General features: G+C 43.6%; 1 protein-coding gene across 6 annotated transcripts; it reads right to left on the bottom strand.

Moving 5' to 3' along the window:
* Window positions 1-3410: 3410 nt before the first annotated feature.
* On the bottom strand, window positions 3411-10393 carry LOC125545184 (gamma-interferon-responsive lysosomal thiol protein). 6 transcript variants are annotated; one of them, XM_087513413.1, is made up of 12 exons: window positions 9625-10393; window positions 9386-9544; window positions 8494-8678; window positions 8293-8366; window positions 7563-7637; window positions 7299-7400; window positions 4902-6492; window positions 4736-4801; window positions 4411-4551; window positions 4240-4332; window positions 4042-4158; window positions 3411-3724 (listed from the first exon to the last, which is right to left on the bottom strand). In XM_087513413.1, the coding sequence occupies exons 7-12, from the start codon at window positions 5148-5150 to the stop codon at window positions 3668-3670; spliced, it is 723 nt and encodes a 240-aa protein (XP_087369539.1). In that variant the 5' UTR covers window positions 5151-6492; window positions 7299-7400; window positions 7563-7637; window positions 8293-8366; window positions 8494-8678; window positions 9386-9544; window positions 9625-10393; the 3' UTR covers window positions 3411-3667. The 6 variants fall into 6 exon arrangements, with proteins under 6 accessions (XP_087369539.1, XP_087369540.1, XP_087369538.1 ...); XM_087513414.1 differs by having other exon boundaries at window positions 7563-7650; window positions 9386-9497; XM_087513412.1 differs by having other exon boundaries at window positions 9386-9494.
* Window positions 10394-13645: the final 3252 nt, after the last annotated feature.

Genomic DNA, 13645 nt, shown 5'->3' with positions numbered 1-13645 from the left:
TAGATCTGTTCATATATGTTTAGATCTTGGCAGTTGGTGTGTCTACGAAGGACATCAATTGGTTGGCTATTGGTCTAGTGACTTTGACATCTTCTTTCATCATGTTATGAGGCATAGTCCGGGGTCTCGAAATGTATGGATTGTTGGTGTTGGATTGCAAGTCTGCATGTGGTGATCTTCCAATGATATTTCTTCAGCGACTTCTAGATCTCGTTCCAAGCGGTGACTTGCTATTACGATCTTTAAGGTCTGATATAGCAATGGGCGTTTACAGGTGTTCCTTTTCTTTATTGTTGCTTCAGTGCGATTTTGGCAGACGACAATCAACCCAAGGAAGAAGAAGGCTAGTTTGACTTTCAATGTGATTTTAATTTTATTGGTCGTTTCCATTGTTCTGGCTATTTTCCTTTATAATATCGAACCTAAGTACCTAACATACATTAGGGTGAAACATCTTTTTATCTGTTAGTTATTACAGAGTCGTCATATGCCTTTGGATCACCATAATTTATGGAGAGCGCTTCATATCGAGCATGTGGGCCTCCATATTTGGAGTCGGGGCATTGATATGGAGCGGCCTCCATCCATAACCGCTCGAGCGGGAGGGTAGTCTCAGTCCGGATTCTTCTTCCCGCACGCAACCCGGTCAATGGCGTTGTCACCGTCTCGTACGGCTGCCACTTCTGCCCCTGCCAATGTTACAACCGCTTTTCCATCAGGAAAGAGCGCCAATTAAAGGTCGATGTCATGTGTTGCACATGTTTTCCGCTGGAGCACGCTGATATGTCTCAAACGGATTTATAATTTTTGGTTGTTCTATGGTAATACATTACTCCCTCCATTCCAAAATATAGTGCGCCCGCGCTTCCCGATGTCCAATTTTGACCATAAATTTAACCAACGAGACCAACTGCGGCGGGAGAAAAAATTATATAATTAAAAACTTCTTTCGAATACGAATTCACTGATATAATTTTTGCTCCTGCCGCAATCGGTCTTAATAGTTAAATTTACGGTCAAAGTTGAAGCACGTGGATAAAGGAAGCACTACATTGTGGAATGGAGGGAGTATCATTTTTGTATATTTTTATATTTATATTTATTCTAGACTAACATATTAATTTAGTGACTAGTGTCAATTCATGTTTCTGCATGCTTTTGATTTTATAGGAAAATCAATATCTACGGAGTCCAAAATAACTTGTCGATTTAATATGATTTTTTCGAGCAACGATGGACCTAGGAAGCTTAGCGAGAGATCGAGAGGAGCCATAGGGGCCCCACACGGCCACCTAGCATGCCCCTGCCCTAGGGTCGTCCCTAAGTCATATGGGGCCCACCTGCATCGCCTTTCGTCCATTCCATTGCCATAAAATCCTATAAATACCGAAACCTCCCGCCATATTTTTAGAAGAATTTTTCTACCACCACAAGTTCCTATTTCGCGAAGATCCAATCTAGAGTTATGTTCCGGAGCTCTGAGGGGGAATCCATTATCAAAGGCTTCTTCATCAACCTTATTGCCTCTATAACTGTGTGTAAGTAGTTCCATCAGAACCTTAGGGTCCATAGTAGTAGCTAGATTATTCTCTCTCTCTGTTTGGATCTTCAACACCATGTTCCCGTGAGCTGCTTCACATGATCGGGGTCAATTCAATGTATTTCCGTAGTGTGTTTGTTGGGACATGATGGATTATCACTTTATGAATCAGATTGTTCATTGAAATCAGTTGAATCTTTTGAGGGTCTTTTTGGTATAATTAAATAGCTTTGCATGCTCTCTAATCTATCTATTTTCTTTGGCCAAGTTTGATGAGTTTTTCTTCAGAGGGAGTGGTGCTTCGTAGTGGGTTCAATCTTGTGGTGCTTTATATCTCAGTGACGGAATGGGACAAGACACGTATTTGTATTGTTGCCTCTGAAGATAAAACGATGGTGTTTCGTCATACTGATTGATGTCTGCATTATATCATCTTGCTTATTGTGATGCTCTGTTTCTTGTAAACTTAATACCTCAAGATGCATGTTGGATAGTAGTTTTAGAGTAGAGTACTAGTAGTACATGCAGTTGGATTAACGGTCTACTTATCACAGACGTAATGTCTATATGAGATTATGCCATAAATGATCATAGTCATAAATATTGCAATATTAATCGATGCCCAACTGTAATTTCTTTACCATGTCATTTTCTTGTTTGAGAGAGATGTCACTAGTGAACCTATGGCCACTTAGGTCTATTCTACACAATTGTTACGGTTATCATTGTACTTTGCTACCAATTATCTCTATCTATTGCGTTTAATCTTGTGACTTGCGAGGCAAGGGGCTTGACAATCTTCTTGCTGTGTTGGGGACAAGTTGTTCTGAGTGTTGTGTGCAGGTATTGCTTACTTTGTTTGCTGGGAGAAGTTCCTACTGAATTGATAATCTTGGTTCTCTAACTAATGGAAATAGTTGCTATTGTTCTACTTCGCCCATACACTTGGGGGAATCCCAACAACTCCTACGGGAGCAAGCACACGCTCATTCGCGGGTATATAAAACCACCATCGCCGTTGCCACCGCACTCACCCTCATCGATGCCCAGGCCGGCCGTGACCCTGCCCCTTTCTTCGCCCTTCCCAGTCGCCGCCACAATCACCACCATCGACCATGTCGGTGTGGCTGCGCACTCTCGGGGACCTTTCCTCAACGAGACCGAAGAGGACCGCACCGAGAGAGATTTCTGGGAGAGTGCGTGTGACTACTCCGAGTGGGTCGAGGACGACACACGCGATAAGGCTGAATCAGTTGTCGGCCGCAACCGCTTCCCCGCAACCCTCGAGTATTTCGACCACATCTCGACAGATGCTTGCATAGAAATGGAAGCCGCACTCACTTGGACCTTAAAAATGTGGTTGTATCCCGCATCCAGGATGCCCAAGTGTTTATTGATTGCGTGGTCGGCAAAAGTCGCGGCAGCTGACCCCTCACCCGGTCTGCCCGCCTATGATGTCACTTTCTAGAGGAGGAAGAGCTCCTGGTTCATTTAGTAGAGAATCGTAGTGCCCAAGGTTGTTCAAATCCTAGTTGTAATCCTTCTTGAAATCCATTTTGTTAATCCATGTTGAAATCCTAGTTTAAAAACTTTCATTATCGAGGTGAGGAAGGATGGTGTCTTCTAGCCATTGACAAACCGGTCCCACGTGGGAGAAAAAATTATGTAAGGGGCTTTTATGGCGATTCTGTGTTTGCACTTTACCTCGGCAATCTCCATATGAATATGGAGCATGCTCTATATACAGTACGGAGGCCGTCCACTTGGCAACTCCGCTAGAGTTGCTTTTACCGTGCTCGATGTGAACTATCTTCTGAGTGAGGACATCAACCATGGGTCGTTGGCATTCATGCCCGAAATCTAACGTCTTTCTTGTATTTTCTTCCTTTTTAAAATTGTTCTTTGCTCTTTACACTTTAGTAAATAACTCTGCTCATTCTCCCATTTTCCTATCTTAATAATGAATTGACCAGAGCGTCTGCCTTTTTGCATAAAATGAAAGCAATAATAACTATTTTAAAGGATGTACAATTTCCCGTTTCAATATATGCAGCTACTGCTATTTGTTAGTGGACTATCTTGACCTGCCTCCGAAAAAGTTCGGGTTAATCTTGATGAAGTATCGCTTCAGAACCACAGAGCAATGCAAAAAGCAAGTACAATGGCCATCTCTCTTGGATTCCTCTGTGTTATAAGAACATGAAACCCAATCAGGCATGTCTCTGAATATAACAATGCGAAGTGAAGTGCCCATGCCCAAAAACAAAAGAAGAAGAAAACTAGGCTTCCATAAATTGGAAGCAACTTCTTGTCGGGCAAAGTGCATCAATGTTCATTGTCATCGCAAACAAAAGGAAAAACTGCCATCGCAATCCTTTCAGCAGAAGCAAATACGATTCCGATTGTAAATCGGTACATCTAGACCCAGTAGGCCAGCTGAAATGCAGCATCTTATACTGAAACTTTAAAGATCAGTTGACAGTTCAGTTAACGGGGCAAACCTTGTGTCCTGGGCTTGCTCTTTTGTGCTGAACAATTTGCAGGTGCTTTCCCCTGCATGCCTCTGGAAGTTCGCCGTCATAAGCGTTGCAAACGTAGGCTTCAAAATTGGTGTAATCCTTGCAGAATGACAGGTAACGCTAAATCAGACCGATAGATTCAGGAAAGTGTTTCTCGGATGAAAGTAAGCGGCAACTCACATCGCCAAGGGGTCTCCCGTTCACGACCACCCAAGGCACAAACTTGTGTGGGGGCTGGAGAGCATTCGTCTCTGCCGCGTACTGGAGTTCAAGCTGCAAACTCAATTGGTTTCTTAGCAGATGATTGTACAGTCTCAACTGCCATTGGTCAAGACAAACAATTCAGCTCACCTGCCTGCCGTATCCTGAGTTGTAGCAGTCCAAGACAGGCTGAGAGGCCAGACCAGTTTCGTGAAAGCACGACTGCCACGCGCCCCATTTCTGAGTCAGGGCCAAATGCTCGATGCAGTATATGAAAGGGAAATGCCGTTCCTGTATGTATTCAGGAGAAAGCATACTGACACTTAGTGCACTGCCTTAAATTCAGTTTCTCCGAGGGACAGATGAGCTCGAGAGATTTATCATAGATGGATGATTACTGAATTGTTACACGCTAAAGCATGAGTTGGACTGTTGGATAAAAGAAACAGAGGATACATGCATGAAGAGGCATTACCGCATCAGGCCAGACACTGATAACGCAAGCTTGTATCGCGTTGAGTCGGCACTCATCCTCCCCATGCTGCAAAATCAAGAAACCCAGCAGAGGTGAATACTTCGAGGAGGCAATGCATAAAACGAACTCGTAGTTAGGGACATGAGGCCTACGATGGGGAGCAGACCTGGCAGGTCATGGACCCGTCGGGCGAGAAGCGCCCATTGCCGAAAGGGACGAGGCGGAGGTCGACATTGGAGGAGAGGCCGTTCCGGAAGATCCTGGCCAGCTCGTTCACGACGAAGCCGGAGCAGAACGGGCACAGCGTCTCGTAGTAGACCGCCACCGAGACCCTCCGGGCAGCGCAGGCCGGAGAGAGGCAGAGCAGCACGAGGAAGGGGACGAGGACCTGAGGAAGAAGAGGCAGGGAAGCCATGGCGTGGCGGCGGAGAAAACCCACAAGCCACTGTAGTTTAAGATCGAGGCTAGGTATGCGTGTGGATGAATCTATTCTATGCCGCGAGAGATGCTTTTCTTTGGAGGGGGTAGGAGAGGGAGGAGGAGATGCTCTTGATCTATTGGCAGGCAGCCTTTGTTGGAGCGGTTACCCTTTCTCCCAGGTTGCGCGGGAGGGAGGTTTTTATGAAGTTGTGCTCCGGGGAGGGTCAGGCCGGCGCATCAAATCGAGTGACCCAGCTTTGAAGCTTTTGCCACTTGCTAGTGTATTCTAGTACCCTTTTCTTTTGATGGTGTGGCATGTCATGTGGGGCTCAACGGTTCCAAGTTCCATATCACACATACCTCGGAGGGCTGCTCTGCCTATGATTCGCAGGAACCCTTAGGATTTTTTCCTGCATTGGTCGTCTGGTTCATAGTATTGGATCCTATAAGATTTTTTTCTAAGAACTCATGTGTACTACATTTCATAGTAAATCTAGCATCCATTGCAATCCTTTTTTTTACAATTCATTTGTTTTCGTTGTGGCATTAAACACTCTCTACTTAATCCTATAGGATTCAAGTGTATATGTAACTCTAGTCAGTGGCGGATCCAAGACCCAGGCCCGGGGGGCTGGACCTGGGGCGTGAAGAACAAACGATGTGTTCAGTGTAGCGACACTAGGGCACTGTAGCAGGCCTGGGCCCCGGGGCTTGGCCCAATCCTGACTCCGCCCCTGACTCCTTTGTGATGTTCCAGGTGTGTAGTGGCTGCATTTGCAGCCACATGCGGCGGCGAATGGTCAACAATAGTATAGATCCTGCCTAACCGGCCAGCAGTGGCGGCGATTGCCGCCCTAGTTCTCTAGACATGTGGGGAGATATAATGTGAGCATCAGTGATGGATCCACACGGGTGGTAGCACATGGTTGCTCGGCTATTGTACATTACTAGTGGTTGGGGCGCCACCTGTGGCGCCTTCCGAGAGGAAGTTTGTGCGGTGCCAGGTAGGATAACGCCCATTCAACAGCTCTTTTTGGTCAGCTTTACAATCTAAAATACATTTCATTCAAAAAAGATGGTTGCCTACCACATCGGCGCATTTCACATGATCAGTACTACAAGTTCTATCTCTTTACAAAATAATATAGCAACGCTGCAAGCTTGTTGCACTACGCTGGCGCAAAGGGCAACACGTCATGCCGAGGCCGTAGACGATTTGCGCGTTCTGTTGCTGGTAGTTGGTAATGACGGTCTGATCCCATGCCATCACGTCTAGCACCAGGCACATGACCTGCTCCTCGAACACGTAGTTCCCACGCGGCAGCTCCTAGTTGCCGCTGTTCAGGTGGAGCGTGAGCGACGGCACCAGCACGGGTGTGGCCAGTGAAGAAACAATGGTAGAGTAAATGACACAAGTATGGAAAATAGTAGTAAAAAGACTAAAGAAGGATAAAATATGGATTGGGATCCAACAAATAATAATGTCGCTAAAAAATACAACTAATACAGATTTAATCATACATTAGCAAATACATGTAAAGCAAACTGTTGTTAAAAATTTCGTGTATACAGCATGGTCAAGAAAAGCCCTAGAGCCCGAATTACAGAGGAAGATTCCTCGCCATGTCAGTATTATCTTCATATGCATTTATTGTGTTTTCTTTGGTGGTGGTGGTGGTGGTGGTGTGGGGGGCAGAAAAGCGAAAGGTTTAGTTATACTTAATTCAGTAAACATACTGACTGCCCTACGTGCATGCTCAACTGTCAGCCAAGCCAAAGGATTATACTTGCAGCCAGGTGGAGTATAACCAAGAGCATAGAACATAGATTTTATTTATTTTCCTTCAGTTACTCATATGGCAACCCCTGGAACTTTTTGATATATCAACAAACTTCTCAACCCAGAATTATGTGATCATAACTATCATCGAGATGGTCGTGGGTCAGCAGGCTTTCAAAAGTTCGTCTAGAAAACTTGCATCAAGAAAATCTAGTCAGAGTAACTACGTATAGTTCACCACAGTAGAAGTGGCACACGGACAATGCACACGGAGTGTCCATGAAAACAGGCTTTGGAGAGTTGGTTTATTTCTGTTCTAGTTTCCCATAGAATATGCACTTATAAGCCTCACATATAGAATACCTTTCTCGGCACGAATGCAGACTGCATATGGGTTAGCAAACTGAGCCAATAGGCATTTGTTTTTGTCTCGGCCTCATGTTTCATCAGCAGTGTCCTCTTTGCCTGAAACATGCAAAAATGCTAGCCAAATTAACAAGCAGAAAAGTATGGTGCCTGCTAGATCATGTTCTCGTAGTCAAGGGTACACATTAGAGCTGCAAAGTTAGTCGCTGCCAACGCAAAGCAGAGGTCCAGCTCAGTTCAACAGATAGTAGTAGGTTGTACCTCCTCTTTGACAGGCTCCAAGCCCTTACTGATGTTCCCACGCCAGCCTGAGGAGGCTGGAAGCTCTAGTATTACCTGCATTACATGCCTGATCATAAATTCAAAAACAGCTTGGCTAAAACCTCATATAACTTTCAGAATAATAAAACATGCAAAGCAGAGTTCTATAACAAAAGCATGCAATGAACCAGGATTTTTGATAAATAAAATCAAGAGACCATGTTATACTCCAACAAGCTATACTACATATTGTCAGTTCTATCATCACACCGATTACATAATAGATGCATTGTTCAAGCATACTCAGGAGATAAAATTTAGATTTAAAACTGAAAATACACAAAAATCAATTGTCATATACATCCTCACAACCAAAGAAAGCACGAACGGAGAAAGTTATAGTTTTTCAACATATTCCTTCTAGGTCTGCAGCACACCCTACATTAAACTAAACATGCCCCCCAGGCAATTTCGGAACTCGTTTCGAACTACAAAGTTCATCTAGAACTGATAATACGTAACATTGAATAATCCATTTAGGCTAAAACACCCAGAGTCTATTCAAGAAGACCGCCTCGACAGTGCAGATGTATCAAACAGACCAGTCTAAATTTTAAGCACCAACAAATTCATTTTTTTGCTGCTCCCCACAGGCTATAGATATGAATACCAATGGAGTTGCATACAGTAAGAAATGCAGAAATAGGAAAGTGATTTGCAGTTTCGATACCTCTCGCCTGAGGTCATCGCTGACGCTTCCTTCATCCCCGAGATCCTCCTTCAGTGTTCCGCTCGCTTCAAGCTCTGAAATCAGCACGCACGCCACACCACACAGAAGAAACACCAAATCAAGCGGTCAGCTGTCCATCACTACCATATACGTATCGAATGCGACCTGGTCGGCGCAACAAAAGATTTAAAACCCACTCACCGTGTCGTCGTCTAGGAAGCGTCCCGAGCCGGCTCTAGCAACGAGCTGATCCTGAAGAAACAGATCATCGCCATGCAGACCAAAAACGAGGAAGATTTTTCCTAGATCGGGCCCGATCGCAGCCACCACTGCACCAGCGCAACCTCGAGCTCGGAGTTCGATTCCACCTTCAACCTTCCAAAAATCTGCAGTAAGCAACTCACTTAGATGTCGGGCTTGATAGAGCTCTGAAGAAATTACACTGCATGAGTTACTGCTTGCTAAGTTTAGGAGTTAAAAAGTGTTCTGGATGTGTGGATAGGGGCTCTGTTTCTACTCTATGTGGGAAGAATGGTTCATAGATTTGGAGTCTGAATCAAACTGAATTTTCTGTACATTGAAATGGAGATGCATCAATAATTTTATGTACATTGAAATGGAGAATTAGGCTTGGATTGGATTCCCATTACTTTTATCCTACCTCAGCAATTTTTGGCTAGGATAAAATCATGGGGTCCCCCCCCCAAAAAAAAAGCCCAGTAAGAAAGTAATCATAAGAATTAAAGCCTAGCAGAGAATCAGTTGGCATGTCAACAATCAGACAAAATAAAACCTACAGTCCTCGATTTTTGTTCCATCTAAAAAAGGTGTAATGTTAGAAACGGGACTAAAATAAAATGTTGTGCAAATGAGAATCCAGAAAATTCATATAAGCAATGAAGCAAAGATGAAGAATAAATTTAATCTGCAAAATTCGTCTCGAGACTACCATACTTCACCCAGGAGCTAGGAAAGCTAGAGTGCATATCACACACACATTCAGGCAAGTAAATTACTTCAATTGAATCCATTCCTTTTCATATATGGCATAAAGGCATCTAGAGAAGAAAAATACTCGATGATGTCAGTTTACCTTGCTAAGCTCATAAAATCCATCCAACTGATTAAGAAGCTCCATCATCGTCGGCAGGATCTCACGATCATCACTGGTTCTGGCTGCTCTGCGCCTCGGGTGAGGGCTGCTGCTGTTCGATATTTACATTCCATCACACCAAATCAGCAAAACTGAGAGCTGTTGACTTCAGCAAAAGTGAGAACTGTTGACTTCAGCATGATAATAATGCACAAACCACACCAAAGATGGGGGCGTACTGTTTTTGGGGCCGTGGAAGTGGATGAAGAACTATTGCATCCCATAAAAATGACTTCACCTGCCCATTACAAGACCAGGCCAACGCAGTTCTCCCCGGACGCGTCGGTGAGGCCGTCGTTCTGCTGCACGAGCGGCAGCAGCGTGCCCTGGACCTCCTGGCGCAGATCCCGCTGTCCCCCTCCCGCGGCAGGTCGCCAACGACCTCGTCCAACCGGATCCGCGCGGCACCGGCCGGCCAACCCAGCACGGCGACGACTCAACTCGAACGGCGGAGGAGCAGGGGATGGAATGCGGCAGGAGAATGGGGGAGAGGAGAGGCGGGGGCGCCAAGAGGGGACGATGGGCGCGAGGGAGATGCGGGTTAGGTCGACGGGGGTGGCGTCTGGCGGGTTGTTCTCCTCCCGGTGGCTTCCTAGATCTGGCGGCGGCTGAAAGAAACGAGATGAGGAGGCGGCGGCGTTTCTGGGGGAGAGGAGGTGAGAGAAGGCTGCGTGTGGTAATTCTGGCGTAACCCCCCATCTCCTTTTCCCTCTCACCCAATCGCTACCGTGTTTTTTTGGTCGTACCTGTGATGACGTGGCTATCGTGGACAGGCGCCTTTGATGCGGAGCTGAATGGTTTTAATGCCGGCGGACACGCACTATGTGCTATCGGTTGCATGGCGTGAGCACCGCACATGGCGAAAGCGGTGGAAGAATGGGTCTACAAGGCTTTCGTGCAAGTTTTGCGCACCTGCATGCTCAGTGTCCCGTCTTGGACCGCGGTCGGATGCCCTCGTGTGAAGATGGAGCATGGCTGTCGGATGGCCCTGTTGGGTCCCTTGGCGGTACCAACGGTCTTTTGTCTGCAGTCTGTAGTCTGCGCCTGATGGATGGCCTTTTTGGTGGGATCTTGGTGGTGGCGGTGACCTTGTTGTTGATGGCGAGTGTGCCATGTTTTGCTCCTCCTGTACGTGATACTAGATCCATGAGGCGCGCGTTGCCGCACCCGTCTATTTTGACAATATAGTGATAATAAGTTTCATAAGTATATAAGGGAGTTCTTGATCACCAAATTGGAAAGTAAAGTCATTTTTATCTGAGACAATTTTGCATTACTCATTAGAAATTAGCAAGGTAAAAAAATCGGCATCACTTGTCCAATAGTCAACATCCATCAATTCACTATCATAAAATTAGACATACAAAGCAAGAAGATATAACATCATTCATCCACATCACATACTGAAATGTGGACTTTACAACCACTGGTAGCAATACTTCCATGACATGTGCTTGTACCTTGGAACGGTGTCCTCCTAATATGGATCTTTTGGTCCTTCCATTACTTGTGCTTGTCAAAGAAATGTGCCTTTTCCAACCTGGATCTTTCGATCAAATACAACCACATCCTACATTAGTACAGCACAAATAATTAATATGCAACAATATGATATAAGAAAGCATGTATCTTTGATCTTATAATAAAATGAAGATATCTTAGCTTGGGCTGTAACGAAATACACAAAATGTTGTACTCATAATTGCATGTAATCGTACACATGGTCAAATAGTTTGCCAACTTTCTACTTTGTGGAATAAGAGGAACGCATAGATTAACTAAATCTCACAAAATGAGGGAGCTCAGCAGCTAGAGAAGAGCACTGTAGCAAAACTTCAGAGTGCCGAAGTTGGTTAAGTCAGAGTCTATCCTAAACAGGCAGAACAAAGAGAGTTATTCCATGGGATAACAACCTAACCAGGAAAGTCAAGAGCTACAAATAGTTCCAATTGTAACATTGTGTCCTCTTGGTACTTCTCACGGAATTAGTAAACTACATTACCCATACGAACGATAAGTCCACTACAAATATAGTAAAAAAGGAGAAATATTCAATTTATTATTGTCATAGATGGTCATGATGATCGAAGCTGGCCAAGCTTTAGAAATGATAAGCTCATAACCTAAAGAATATTATTCTTTACTTATTTTCTCCGAGCCTAAATATTTTCCTAGTACAATAAAAGTAATGTTTAGTGGGCTCAGGCTGCGCTAGCGGGACGAAATCTTAGTCATGGACCCAGGCTCACCTATGAAATAGTCTGCAGTCATGTTAATGGTTCAACTAATTGATGGACAACAGAAAATGAAAAAAACCATAAAACTGCAAGGAAAAGGGCTCACATATGGCTCATAGTAAGTATTGTAACACATATATCAATGGTTATCTCTGCTTAGAAATTTTACCTAGAGGCAACAGGCAAGTGCAGAGTCACAAAAATATGTGATACAAAAAGTTTGAGAATGGTAAGTTAGTAATGGGTAAAGCAACTATGACACCAATTTAAAAGAGTTCTAGATATCAATCGTTACAGTGCTAAACTCACAAATCAGGTAGACTCAAAAAATAAGAAGAAAACAATCTGTAACAATATCTATTGAGTTAAACCTCCCCTCAAATATCCAGTATAAGCATTACTCTGTACAAAAAGAGCTTTTAAGAAGCAATCTATCATCATGTAAGCCAGAGCAATCAACATTTAACATACTATATGTTCCACTGTTATTGACTTTGCCCTATCTCAGAAGTTAAAATTTGACTATTTATTTTGTGCGAATTCATTTATTAAATGGGAAGGAAATGCATGGTGACCAAAAAATGTAGGAAACCTGTAACCACACAACTTTTTTTAAATACCATCAGCGAAAGCTTTCAGGGTTTGATTAGTCGGACACTGGGGGAGCACTTTATGAGGTTTGTAGGTTGAATCCACCGCAAGATGTATAAACCTTATTACTTATAAGCAACTAAAGCCTCTTACCTTTAAGATTATATGTGCCGTCATTTATGACAAAGCTTCATCCAAGCTGAAAGCAAAATTTCCCAAACTACATGGGCACCGCCATCACAATACCTCCGAGAAATTCCAAGTTTTCCCACCTTCCAATTTTTTCGAAATCTTTTATTTTGCTAGATGAGCAAGATTCCTGTCATCCCATGGAAGGCATTCAAGAATTATGCAAGCCAAATAAAATTTTACGTAAAAAACTTGACTATTTTGGAATGTACAAATTTAAATTGAGATGCTCACTAACATCATTTTTCAAAGATGGAATTCCACTTTTTTTACCAAATTAGTACAAAGAAAAGAATTAATGTAACACTGGATAACTTAAAAGAGGCACGTAACCATCCTCGTTGTACATCCCAGCTTCTAGTATAGTTGCTGCACAGCAAATCAGAAAGTGGATTGGTTACTGTACTAATTTCAAGAGATGAAGAGAGAAATTAAAAATAGTAATGAATGCACAAAATAAATAAGAGAAACACATAGATGTTGGTAAGCCTGGTTATACAACTAATTCTTGAATTTTTCTGCATGTGGTTTCCCCTCAGATTTAAATGCATAAGAAACTTGAGCATCAACTCCTGTGACAGAATTGAAGTATTTTCCAAGTACGAACCTTTCATTGTTAAAGCAAACAAAAAATCATATTCTTTTCTTTCTGCTCAATTCTGTAAAAGAGAAAGAACAAATTAAAAAAGTATCACCAACATAAATTTTACACTTCAGAAAACGATCAAACTCTACATAAAAGAATTAAGAGAAATTTGAGTTTATTTGGAATATCTTGAACAAGTAGAAAAAAATGATTAAATAGATACAATGGAACTCACATGATTCAATCGAGTGTATCAGTGATAATTGTCAGGGGCCTTGTATCATGTCAAAGCTCTCGCGTAAAGAAGATATTCTAAGACCTAGCAAGTTGCATGAGAGTGTCTACAGCCATTTCTTTTGGGATGATTCTCGTGTTTTCATCGTCTGAAGCATGGCATTCCCCTGTGGCCTAGGCATATGGCATAAGGGGGAAGGAGAACTGTACCTGTAGGCAAGCGACTACCAACGTGGAGCAAGTGCAGCAGGGCGGCGGCCATCTTGAGATGTACCTGTAGGCAAGGACGACCAGCGTGTAGTAAGTGCAGCAGGGCAGAGGCCATCTTGGAACTTGGATGGCAACGCACATGTGGCTGACGAC

Source organism: Triticum urartu, chromosome 3A (assembly GCF_056163025.1).
Source record: "Triticum urartu cultivar PI428250 chromosome 3A, HENAU_Tu73, whole genome shotgun sequence".
NCBI classification, from domain to species: domain Eukaryota; kingdom Viridiplantae; phylum Streptophyta; class Magnoliopsida; order Poales; family Poaceae; genus Triticum; species Triticum urartu.
Note: the sequence above shows the minus strand (reverse complement) of the source record. Positions and strands in the feature narration are given on the sequence as shown.

Coding starts and splice junctions, on each gene's coding strand:
- LOC125545184 (XM_087513413.1), bottom strand. CDS start 5,150: ATGGCTTCCCTGCCTCTTCTTCCTCAGGTCCTCGTCCCCTTCCTCGTG. Junction 4,802..4,901: donor ACGGGTCCATGACCTGCCAG/GTCTGCTCCCCA, acceptor TTGATTTTGCAG/CATGGGGAGGATGAGTGCCG. Junction 3,725..4,041: donor GAGCAAGCCCAGGACACAAG/GTTTGCCCCGTT, acceptor CTTATAACACAG/AGGAATCCAAGAGAGATGGC.